The sequence below is a fragment of the Pelobates fuscus genome, chromosome 4, assembly GCF_036172605.1.
Source record: "Pelobates fuscus isolate aPelFus1 chromosome 4, aPelFus1.pri, whole genome shotgun sequence".
NCBI classification, from domain to species: Eukaryota; Metazoa; Chordata; class Amphibia; order Anura; family Pelobatidae; genus Pelobates; species Pelobates fuscus.
The window spans coordinates 3910387-3923736 of record NC_086320.1 but is presented as its reverse complement, the minus strand read 5'-3'; the positions used below and the strand labels follow the sequence as shown (position 1 = coordinate 3923736).

The 13350-nt window shown below is 45.3% G+C and overlaps 2 protein-coding genes across 4 annotated transcripts in view; one reads left to right on the top strand and one right to left on the bottom strand.

Moving 5' to 3' along the window:
* Positions 1-8658, top strand: part of LOC134608247 (TBC1 domain family member 20-like) — a 138224-nt gene extending 129566 nt beyond the window's left edge. For all 3 annotated transcript variants that reach the window (XM_063450912.1, XM_063450914.1, XM_063450915.1), the window contains 2 exons: positions 4790-4974; positions 8341-8658. In XM_063450912.1, the coding sequence (XP_063306982.1) occupies positions 4790-4974; positions 8341-8572 (417 nt within the window). In that variant the 3' untranslated portion in view covers positions 8573-8658. The remainder of the gene's footprint in view (positions 1-4789; positions 4975-8340) is intronic.
* DGAT1 (diacylglycerol O-acyltransferase 1) overlaps positions 1-13350 on the bottom strand; it is a 239784-nt gene that overhangs the window by 184046 nt on the left and 42388 nt on the right. The gene's annotated exons all lie outside the window — the stretch shown is intronic.

The following is a 13350-nucleotide window of genomic DNA, read 5'->3' as shown; positions in this document are numbered from 1 at the left end:
GTAGTGACAGTCGCTTAAAGTTAATATACATTGTTATGTCAGATATCATCGCTTACTCATCTATATCTTTCCGCTTTATTTAAATGTTGCTGTGTAATACTAAGGCTTATGTATTGTTGCTTTTACGGCACCAAACCTCTCACCTAGGCGTTCACACAGATGGTATAATACTACCTAAGAATGTTATCGCGTTACAAAAGTCAAATTTAGCTTTAAATATAGCTTTATCACAAGACGGCCGCAGCAGAAGCCACGGCAAGACCTGTTCATTTAACTATAGTGCTGGTGTAGTATCCCTTCACACTTTCTTTGCAGACATAGTAGGTAGTGGTAGTGGATAGTGATGCAGTGAACAGAATATGCTTAACTGTCTATGCAACTCTTTGGGCGTAGTCCGCTGGGTAAACTGGGCAGACGTTTATCGTGAGGTCCAGGAGCATGCTTGGTATGGATAAGTGAGTCCATTGATGCTGTTTGACGGTTATCGTGGGGTCAAGCTAGAGCTGGCTTAGGTCCAGGCTGGCAGGGTAGGTTATTGCTGGATGGGTACAGGGTGGGTGGCTTGATGTTCCGGTCCCCGTGGGGCAGGTTATGCCAAGGTCTGCTCACACCTGTGGGATTGCTTGTCATAGTGTCCTCCATAGGATCTCTTCACCCTATTGCCTCCCTGCGTGATGCCCCTGGCATCATTTGCCCCTGGCATCATTCCCTTCATTTGCTCAGTGCAGTCTGCCAGCATAGCCCTGGGGCAGTCTGTCATGGTTGTTGCGCCGGCTGTTCGTGCACATGGCTGTCGTGCGGCGGCCATCTTGAGAAGCGCCATGCGGTGGTCACCTCGCGCCCGGGTGGATACTTGAGCCTGGTTTGGCGAGCTGTTCAGCACCCTTACGGACCGGGATGACCCCCCCGGTCCAGGGGGGGGAGGGGCGCCGAACACCGGCCGGAGACCCGGGAGAGCTCAAGCTTCGGGTAACGGATCGCTTCGTGAAGGGTATCCCCTCGTACCTCAGGATCTGGGGATCCGGGTGAGTGTCGTTGCGGGCTATTGTGACGATTTTTTCCTCCAGTTTGTGCCGTTTTCCCGGTCCCAAGGCGGGAGCTCAGACAAAGCGTGTCTGATCCCGTCGGCGGTCCGGCCCCGCCCCCCAACTTCAGAAAATTTAATGGCATCTGGGCAAAAAACAGGCTTGCAGGCCCTTATAAGACCAAAATGACATCATCATTGAATATCAGATAATAACAAATAAACATCATTAATTGGATTAAATGTTAAGTGGCTATGTCAATGTCCACCCATCAATATTATTAATTGGCTCAGGGATTTGAGTGACTAGTGGGGCACCCTCCCATCATGGGATGTCGTCTTTACTCGATGGGAGGGGGAATCTGGCGGCTAGCCATTTTGGGTAGTTAGTGATGTCAGACTCGTGATCAGGCTCAGGGTTCTTTTTATGAATAGAACATTTCATTAGTACAGTGTTCTCATGGCCTTCAGATTATACTATGTTGCAAATTACAGGAGATTCAGCAATTCCGGGGTTAGTCATGTCTTTATAGAAAATACAGTCTCTATTCATTACACTAAATGTTGCTGGGAAATTCTGTCATGTAATGTGGACAAAATGGAGGGTCTGTCATAATGTGAGGTTATGTGAGATTAAAATGGAGTTAGTACAATAATTCAATACAGGTGCAATAAAGATTTTTAAATAATTCTACATCAATGTAACACTGACAAGCACATACTAATAGTCATATACTCACACCGCACACTACCTCCATACACAAACACGCCATGTAACACTGACAAACACATACTAAGTCATATACACACACCGCACAATACCTCCATACACAAACACGCCATGTAACACTGACAAACACATACTAATAGTCATTTACACACACCGCACAATAACTCCATACACAAACACGCCGTGTAACACTGACAAACACATACTAATAGTCATTTACACACACCGCACAATAACTCCATACACAAACACGCCATGTAACACTGACAAACACATACTAATAGTCATTTACACACACCGCACAATAACTCCATACACACACGCCATGTAACACTGACAAACACATACTAATAGTCATTTACACACACCGCACACTACCTCCATACACAAACACGCCATGTAACACTGACAAACACATACTAATAGTCATATACTCACACCGCACACTACCTCCATACACAAACACGCCATGTAACACTGACAAACACATACTAATAGTCATATACTCACACCGCACACTACCTCCATACACAAACACGTCATGTAACACTGACAAACACATACTAATAGTCATATACACACACCGCACACTACCTCCATACACAAACACGCCATGTAACACTGACAAACACATACTAATAGTCATATACACACACCGCACACTACCTCCATACACAAACACGCCATGTAACACTGACAAACACATACTAATAGTCATATACTCACACCGCACACTACCTCCATACACAAACACGCCATGTAACACTGACAAACACATACTAATAGTCATATACACACACCGCACACTACCTCCATACACAAACACGCCATGTAACACTGACAAACACATACTAATAGTCATATACTCACACCGCACACTACCTCCATACACAAACACGCCATGTAACACTGACAAACACATACTAAGTCATATACACACACCGCACACTACCTCCATACACAAACACGCCATGTAACACTGACAAACACATACTAAGTCATATACACACACCGCACACTACCTCCATACACAAACACGCCATGTAACACTGACAAGCACATACTAATAGTCATATACACACACCGCACACTACCTCCATACACAAACACGCCATGTAACACTGACAAGCACATACTAATAGTCATATACTCACACCGCACACTACCTCCATACACAAACACGCCATGTAACACTGACAAGCACATACTAATAGTCATATACTCACACCGCACACTACCTCCATACACAAACACGCCATGTAACACTGACAAACACATATTAATAGTCATTTACACACACCGCACACTACCTCCATACACAAACACGTCATGTAACACTGACAAGCACATACTAATAGTCATATACTCACACCGCACACTACCTCCATACACAAACACGTCATGTAACACTGACAAACACATACTAATAGTCATATACTCACACCGCACACTAACTCCATACACAAACACGCCATGTAACACTGACAAACACATACTAATAGTCATATACTCACACCGCACACTACCTCCATACACAAACACGCCATGTAACACTGACAAGCACATACTAATAGTCATATACTCACACCGCACACTACCTCCATACACAAACACGCCATGTAACACTGACAAACACATACTAATAGTCATATACTCACACCGCACACTACCTCCATACACAAACACGCCATGTAACACTGACAAACACATATTAATAGTCATTTACACACACCGCACACTACCTCCATACACAAACACGCCATGTAACACTGACAAACACATACTAAGTCATATACACACACCGCACAATACCTCCATACACAAACACGCCATGTAACACTGACAAGCACATACTAATAGTCATATACTCACCGCACAATAACTCCATACACAAACACGTCATGTAACACTGACAAACACATACTAATAGTCATATACTCACCGCACAATAACTCCATACACAAACACGTCATGTAACACTGACAAACACATAATAAGTCATATACTCACACCGCACACTACCTCCATACACAAACACGCCATGTAACACTGACAAACACATATTAATAGTCATATACACACACCGCACACTACCTCCATACACAAACACGCCATGTAACACTGACAAGCACATACTAATAGGCATATACACACACCGCACACTACCTCCATACACAAACACGTCATGTAACACTGACAAACACATACTAATAGTCATATACTCACACCGCACACTACCTCCATACACAAACACGTCATGTAACCCTGACAAACACATACTAATAGTCATATACTCACCGCACACTACCTCCATACACAAACACGTCATGTAACACTGACAAACACATACTAATAGTCATATACTCACACCGCACACTACCTCCATACACAAACACGTCATGTAACCCTGACAAACACATACTAATAGTCATATACTCACCGCACACTACCTCCATACACAAACACGTCATGTAACACTGACAAACACATACTAATAGTCATATACTCACACCGCACACTACCTCCATACACAAACACGTCATGTAACACTGACAAACACATACTAATAGTCATATACTCACCGCACACTACCTCCATACACAAACACGTCATGTAACACTGACAAAGACATACTAATAGTCATACACACACCGCACACTACCTCCATACACAAACACGCCATGTAACACTGACAAACACATACTAATAGTTATATACGCACACCGCACACTAACTCATGCATGCCAAAAAGTCCAGCGATATAGTTAATATAGATACATTACTTCTTTACATATAATATTCAGTTCAAAAGGAGTAATAAAAATAATCTATAGGTAATGCATCTAAATCCCCCCCAGCGCTCTGTCACTGCCATCCAGATCACACGTTAATTATTGGTGAACTCGGGAGGGAAAGCTGTTGTAATAAAATAAGCTGGGACAGTGCAATGAGCTGTACAATAAGCAGTGAGTTAGTGGTATATCTTTATAATCTATTATTATTATTATGCACTGTTTGTCCCTGTGTCTTCACAGATGGTTTTAATGAGAGAACAAGATATCCTGAGTGTTGATTGTGACATGCCCAGTGTACACCAACTTCTGTCCAACATTCCCAAAGATTTTCCATTTGAAGACCTGGTTTCTAGAGCTCACACTCTCTTCCACAGACACCCTCCTTCAGATGTAGTGAAGCGAGCATCGTTGCAGAAATATAAAAGGTATGTAACTGAGCACCCTAAAATGAGCCCACCCCGTGATTAGAATTAGATCAGCCTAGCCCCTCCTCCCCAGGTTTCCTCAGTAGAATAGGACCACCCCGTGATTAGAATTAGATCAGCCTAGTCCCCCATTTCCCTCCCCAGGTTCCCTCAGTAAAATGAGACCTCCCCGTGAGTAGAATTAGATCAGCCTAGCTCCTCCTCCCCCTCCCCAGGTTCCCTCAGTAGAATAAGACCACCCCGTGATTAGAATTAGTTCAGCCTAGCCCCCCATCCCCCTCCCCAGGTTCCCTCAGCAGAATGAAACCACCCCGTGAGTAGAATTAGAGCAGCCTAGCCCCCCCATGCCCCTCCCCAGGTTCCCTCAGCAGAATGAGAGCACCCCGTGAGTACAAGTATTATTATTATTATTATTATGATATTTATAGAGCACTGTCAAATTCCGCAGCGCTTTACAATAGGTGGACGAACAGACATGTAGTTGTAACCAGACAAGTTGGACACACAGGAACAGAGGGGTTGAGGGCCCTGCTCAATGAGCTTACATGCTAAAGGGAGTGGGGTAAAATGACTCAAAAAGGTAAGGATAGTATTAGACTAGTGACAGTTGCAGAAGAGGAATCAGTTGGGAGCTATTACCAGTTTAATTGATACGCTTTTATGAAGAAGTGGGTTTTAAACGATTTTTTGAAGGAGTGGAGACTGGGTGAGCATCTAACGGAGGAGGGAAGCGAGTTCCGCAGCCCTCGAGAAATCTTGAAGGCGAGCATCAGAGGTGGGAGTACGGACAGAAGATAGACGTAAGTCTTCAGCAGATCGTAAGGGCCTACACGGGACATACTTGTGTATAAGGGAGGATAGATAGGTGGGAGCAGCATTATGTAGAGATTTGAAAGCAAGAACCAGAATTTTAAATTGAGCTCTATATTTTATAGGAAGCCAATGTAGGGACTGACAGAAGGGTGAGGCATGGGAGGTGTGGACGGACAAGAAGATGTGCCTCGCTGCCGCATTCATTATGGACTGTAACGGCGCAAGTTGGGAGCACGTAAGACCACTGAGAAGCGGATTACAGTAGTCAAGGCGAGAAAGGACAGTGGAATGGACCAAGACCTTAGTCGCATCTGGCGTTAAGTAGGGGCGGATGTGTGCAATGTTATTGAGATGGAAATGACAGGATTTGGCGATAGATTGAACATGAGGCTTGAAGGAGAGGTCAGAGTCAAAGAGAACACCTACGCAGCAAGCCTGCATGGTGGAGCTGATGGTAGCACCGTCGACTTGGAGGGAGACCGACACAGGAGTAACAACACTTGAGTGAGGAAAGACCAGAATTTCAGTTTTGGTCAAGTTTAGTTTAAGGAAGTGGGCAGCCATCCAGTTAGAAATAGCACAGAGGCAGTCAGGTACACTAGTCAAGAGGGACGGGGAAAGATCAGGAGAGGACAGGTAGATTTGCGTGTCATCTGCATAGAAATAATATTGGAAGCCAAATGAGCTAATGAGTTTACCAAGGGAGGCAGTATAGATGGAGAACAGTAGGGGACCAAGGACTGAACCTTGGGGGACACCAACAGAGAGGAGTTGGGGAGAAGAAGCAGAGCCAGAGAAAGAAACACTAGAGCATCCTAGCCCCCCATCCCCCTCCCCAGGTTCCCTCAGCAGAATGAGACCACCCTGTGAGTAGAATTAGAGCAGCCCATCCCCCTCCCCAGGTTCCCTCAGTAGAATGAGATCACCCCGTGAGTAGAATTAGAGCACCCTAGCCCCCCATCCCCAGGTTCCCCCAGTAGAATGAGACCACCCCATGAGTAGAATTAGAGCAGCCCATCCCCCATCCCCATCCCCAGGTTCCCTCAGTAGAATGAGACCACCCCGTGAGTAGAATAAGAGCAGCCTAGCCCCCCATCCCCAGGTTCCCTCAGTAGAATGAGACCACCACGTGAATCAAATTAGAGCAGCCTAGCCCCCCATCCTCCTCCCCAGGTTCCCTCAGCAGAATGAGACCACCCGTGAGTAGAATTAGAGCAGCCTAGCCCCCCATCCCCCTCCCCAGGTTCCCTCAGCAGAATGAGACCACCCTGTGAGTAGAATTAGCGCAGCCTAGCCCCCCATCCCCAGGTTCACTCAGTAGAATGAGACCACCCCGTGAGTAGAATTAGAGCAGCCTAGCCCCCCATCCCCCTCCCCAGGTTCCCTCAGTAGAATGAGACCCCCCTGTGAGTAGAATTAGAGCAGCCTAGCCCCCCATCCCCCTCCCCAGGTTCCCTCCGCAGAATGAGACCACCCCGTGAGTAGAATTAGAGCAGCCTAGCCCCCTATCCCCCTCCCCAGGTTCCCTCAGCAGAATGAGACCCCCCTGTGAGTAGAATTAGAGCAGCCTAGCCCCCCATCCCCCTCCCCAGGTTCCCTCTGCAGAATGAGACCACCCCGTGAGTAGAATTAGAGCAGCCTAGCCCCCCATCCCCCTCCCCAGGTTCCCTCAGCAGAATGAGACCACCCTGTGAGTAGAATTAGAGCAGCCTAGCCCCCCATCCCCCTCCCCAGGTTCCCTCCACAGAATGAGACCACCCCGTGAAGAATCCTCATCTAAATCTGTTTGTTTTATTTATTTATAATAGTCATTGATTATTTTTATTTATTTATTTTTCTCCTTTTCTTTCTTTTCTGACTTTTCTTGTTTAATTTAATATCTACCTTTATTTACTCCTTTACTCCCCTCTGCATCCTGCCCTATATTTACTATCGTACGTACTATTCTCTCGCACTCACACTCTAAATCCTGTTTCTTCACTCGCACTCCCCCCCCTCGTGTCCTCTCGCACTCCCTCCCCCCTCGTGTCCTCTCGCACTCCCTCCCCCCTCGTGTCCTCTCGCACTCCCTCCCCCCTCGTGTCCTCTGCACTCCCTCCCCCCTCGTGTCCTCTGCACTCCCTCCCCCCTCGTGTCCTCTGCACTCCCTCCCCCCTCGTGTCCTCTCGCACTCCCTCCCCCCTCGTGTCCTCTCGCACTCCCTCCCCCCTCGTGTCCTCTCGCACTCCCTCCCCCCTCGTGTCCTCTCGCACTCCCTCCCCCCTCGTGTCCTCTCGCACTCCCTCCCCCCTCGTGTCCTCTCGCACTCCCTCCCCCCTCGTGTCCTCTCGCACTCACTCCCCCCTCGTGTCCTCTCGCACTCCCTCCCCCCTCGTGTCCTCTCGCACTCCCTCCCCCCTCGTGTCCTCTCGCACTCCCTCCCCCCTCGTGTCCTCTCGCACTCCCTCCCCCCTCGTGTCCTCTCGCACTCCCTCCCCCCTCGTGTCCTCTCGCACTCACCCCCCCCCCCCCCCCACACACCTTGTGTCCTTTCCCATTACTGCTCACTCACAGTATTTCCAGCACTTCGTTCCATTCCCTTCTGGTTTCTTCGTCCTCCCAGCGGCCGGACTTCGTGCTTTGTAAGCAGACTGTCACTGAGTCGAAGGCCCTCCTCCCTCGTTCCCAGAACACTCTGGTGAAAGTGGCCGTGTGGGGCCTGTCTGCCTCCTTGGGTGCCGTTGCACTTGTCATCACTCAGAGCGCCCTCGAGTGGGGACCGGAAATTCTGTTAGGACTATTCTGATGATCCAAGGATCGATGGGAATTGACGAGTCTTGTGAAAGATTAATCCTCCGGTGCTGATAATATTGTATAATATTGTGTATTATACCGGTGCTGTCACGTGGCCAATGCATTTATATTCTGTGTGTGGGTTGGTACCAGTACACGTGGCCAACGTATTTCTATTCAGTGTGTGGGCCGGTACCAGTACACGTGGCCAATGTTGTTTTATTCAGTGTGTGGGCCAATACCAGTACACGTGGCCAAAGTATTTATAATCTGTGTGTGGGTCGGTACCAGTACACGTGGCCAATGTATTTATATTCAGTGTGTCGGCCGGTACCAGTACACGTGGCCAATGTATTTATATATTTAGAGTGTGGGCCGGTACCAGTACACGTGGCCAAAGCATTTATATTCTGTGTGTGGGTCGGTACCAGGACACGTGGCCAATGCATTTATATTCTGTGTGTGGGTCGGTACCAGGACACGTGGCCAATGCATTTATATTCTGTGTGTGGGTCGGTACCAGGACACGTGTCCAATGCATTTATATTCTGTGTGTGTGTCAGTACCAGGACACGTGGCCAATGTATTTATATTCTGTGTGTGGGTTGGTACCAGGACACGTGGCCAATGTATTTATATTCTGTGTGTGGGTTGGTACCAGCACACGTGGCCAATATATTTATATTCTGTGTGTGGGTTGGTACCAGGACACGTGGCCAATATATTTATATTCTGTGTGTGGGTTGGTACCAGGACACGTGGCCAATGTATTTATATTCTGTGTGTGGGTTGGTACCAGGACACGTGGCCAATGTATATATATTCTGTGTGTGGGTTGGTACCAGGACACGTGGCCAATGTATTTATATTCTGTGTGTTGGTTGGTACCAGGACACGTGGCCAATGTATTTATATTCTGTGTGTGGGTTGGTACCAGGACACGTGGCCAATGTATTTATATTCTGTGTGTGGGTTGGTACCAGCACACGTGGCCAATGTATTTATATTCTGTGTGTGGGTTGGTACCAGCACACGTGGCCAATATATTTATATTCTCTGTGTGGGTTGGTACCAGCACACGTGGCCAATATATTTATATTCTCTGTGTGGGTTGGTACCAGGACACGTGGCCAATATATTTATATTCTCTGTGTGGGTTGGTACCAGGACACGTGGCCAATGTATTTATATTCTGTGTGTGGGTTGGTACCAGGACACGTGGCCAATGTATTTATATTCTGTGTGTGGGTTGGTACCAGGACACGTGGCCAATGTATTTATATTCTGTGTGTGGGTTGGTACCAGGACACGTGGCCAATGTATATATATTCTGTGTGTGGGTTGGTACCAGGACACGTGGCCAATGTATTTATATTCTCTGGAGTTAAAGAGAATATGAATTATCCATTGCTGTACACTGTGTCTGTGCTTTGTGGGGCATCATCTAAACGTTTTGAAGCCACTATAAATCTATATTTTATCTGCTCTGTGCGTGGACCGGCTCCTCCCACAATTCGAAGTAATATTTTTCTATTGTGAAACGTGATTGGATTAATGCAGCTTGTGTTTTTTATCAAATAAAAAAGTTAACATATTAGTTGTCTTTTTCTGATCCCATAAATATCTCTCCGAGAGAGACCATGGTATTTGTTAGAGCATAGGCAACCTTTGGCACTGCAGATGTTTTGGACTACACCTTCCATGATGCTTTGCCAGCATTATAGGTATAAGAGCATTATGGGGGATGTAGTCCACAACATCTGGAGTGCCGAAGGTTGCCTATCTCTGTTGTTAGACTATTGTCCGTTCAGAATGTATTCAGACCCCTTCATTTTCTTTTCCACTTTTTTTTACGTTGCAGCCTTCTGCTACAATAATAAAAAAAATAAAAAAAATCACATCAATCTACACAATATTCCATGATGAGAAAGCAAATCACAGATTTTTGAAAACTTTGCACATTTATTAAAAATAAAAATATCATATTGATCATAAGTATTCAGGCCCTCTGTTATGTGAAAAGTTTATACTTTCCATTTCTCGGGATCATCTGTGAGATGTTTCTACCAGTGCTGTGGAGTCGGTAGATATATGTTCCGACTCCGACTCCGACTCCTCAGCTTTTTGTACCTCCGACTCCGACTTTCCGACTCCTCTGTATTAATATGCAAATGTATTTTATACATTCCTTGAAGGAAAGAAAGGCAACATACATGTCATTACCACAGGACTACTGGTTGGGAAGCTAACAGTCTACTGTATTGAACAGTTTAAGCAAAAGACAAACACAATGAAAACAACAAAGTTTTAATAAAATGTTTTTATTAATCAATCAAGTGGCTGGATAGTAGCAGCAGGCATAAACATCAGGAACAGGAACTTTACCAGTTCAAAAATACAAACCACGTTATTTGGTTGTTTTAGAACAAAAACAAAGCTTATCTATATAATCAAAAACAACATCTGTAAAACCCAGAAATGGTTTATATTAATCTTGAAATGTAGTTATAGGCTTAGCAAATGCAAATCAATTCAATGTAGAATTCGAAGGAAGAGAATTGCCTCTGCCAGGTCCTCTTTCATAGAGGCTCTTAAGTCAGACTTTATTATTTTTAGGGCTGAAAATAATCTTTCGACACTGACTTGGGTGGGTGGCATTGCAGTAACTATTCTGGCCACATCACTAACGATCTCTGGATAAACAAGGATGGCTTCTTCAACAGTAAGTTTGGATGAGCGATCATACTTTTCAACTTCTTTTAGTGCTTTATAAAACTCCTGTTGGATTTTTTTTATTTGGACATTTACTGGTTCTGTAACACTTATGCGACTTCGCTTTCTTTTAGAACCTTCCATTTTGTCTAAGAAGGAATCAAAATTTAATTCTTCGTTTGAAGACGATGATCCTGATTTACCACTATTGCTTAAAAGAACTTCACCCAGTGAAGGTATTTCAGGTCGTAATCCCTTCATGCGAACTGCTACTTCATAGAGGGCCTTTTTCCCAGTAGCATTCTGTTCACTGTTCAACAAAAGTCGGCTCATTGGCCGCTAACAAGATTTCATTTTCCAGCAAAAGACTCTCTCTTTTCATCATTGAAGATGCAATGCCCTCAGCTAATAACCCCCCATTTTTGTTCAGGCGATATAACAGGCTCTTCCATTCCAAGAGGAATTTACCCGGGGTTAGATTGTCACATTGCAAGCTCTTGGTGACAGTGAAGGTGTGAGAAAGAATGGTCTCCAGCTCTTTTGTTTGGGTCCACTGGCTTTCAGTTAATGCAATATTTTCATTGTCCATTTCTTCTATGAAGTCTTTAAGTTCAAGCAAACGCTTCACCATGAAATAAGTGCTTCCCCAGCGAGTTGTCCTGCAAAAAACATATTTACTTAATCCCTTATCAGTGAGAGGCTAGGTTACCCATGGGCGCTGCGTTCCCTGTAACAGCAGAACACAACACTATGGAAAGTATAAGTATTGCCGCTCCTAATTGTGCGTTGCATGCCATATAGTGAAGCACATGAAAAGCATGCTTCTTCACGGTCACTTAACGTGTTCGTTTTGCAGTTACGTGAGGCCCTGCATGCATTGGTTTTTATTCTTACAGTAGAGAAGTCATTAATTATAACTTTTTCTGAATTGGGACATTTAAACTTGCTTTTTTTTAATTCCAATCTAAATTTAGTATGAGTAGGAGTCGGAGTCGGCAAACAATGCACCGACTCCGACTCCAGGTACCCAAAATTTACTCCGACTCCACAGCCCTGGTTTCTACTAAGGACCTCAGACTGAGCCGAGGGTTCTCGTTCCAGCCAAGACCATGAGTGACTTAGGTACAACTCTGTGAATGTTCGAGAGTGGCCCAGCCAGAGCCCGGACTTGAACCCAATAGGGTTTATCATGAAAATCTGGATTATCATGAAAATGTCTGTCCAACAACGGCCCCCATCCAACCTGACGAACCTTGAAAGAACCTGCAGAGAAATATGGCAGACACTACCAAATCCAGGTGGGCAAAGCTTATCGCATCAAACCTAATCGCAACCAAAGGTGCTTCAACCGAGTCCTGAGTTACTGAATACTTGTGTTAAAGTGATATTAGGTTTTCTGTAGTGGAGTCAAAGTTATGGTTTTAACTTTGTTATTACGGGGTAGAATGTGGATTTTTTTTTTCTTTTTAACGGTAATGGGTGTATTATTGGAAGATTTATAGCACAGGTGGAGCTACCATGCATACCATGAACTAGGGCAGTGAGTGAGCCATATCATCACTGGAGACTGGCGACCAAGAATCTCAACAAAACTGTAAGTAAATGGTTGAAGTGCTTATGGTGTGTAACGTTTTCATTACTCCAACATATTTAAAAAAAATATTTTTATTTTGCAGTTCCCTATAGGTAATTACTCCTGGCTCCTTCCCCTCCCCTTAAGATCTGTAAAAAGGTTTTAAAATTGTCTGACATCCAGCGCCAGGCAAAGCTCCTGGCACTTCCACATTCGACAGTCTGAAACAGAGTTCTAGGCATCCTACGTCACGTGTGCTCATGGTGCAACTAGCCCCCGGCACACAGGCCCAGATATCTCTTACCAGACTCCTACCACCATGACCACTTCAAATCAATGGTGGTTGGAGTAATCCTTTAATTCTGCTTGTTTCTCAGTCGTGATATGCCTTCAGAAGAGCTGAGGAGAAAGAACTGCGCAACCTCTGTCTCCTCTGCTTTTTTCCTGACCTTTGAACTAACGAAGTTAAATAAAAATGTTAAACTGTCTGGTAGCGGACACTCTCA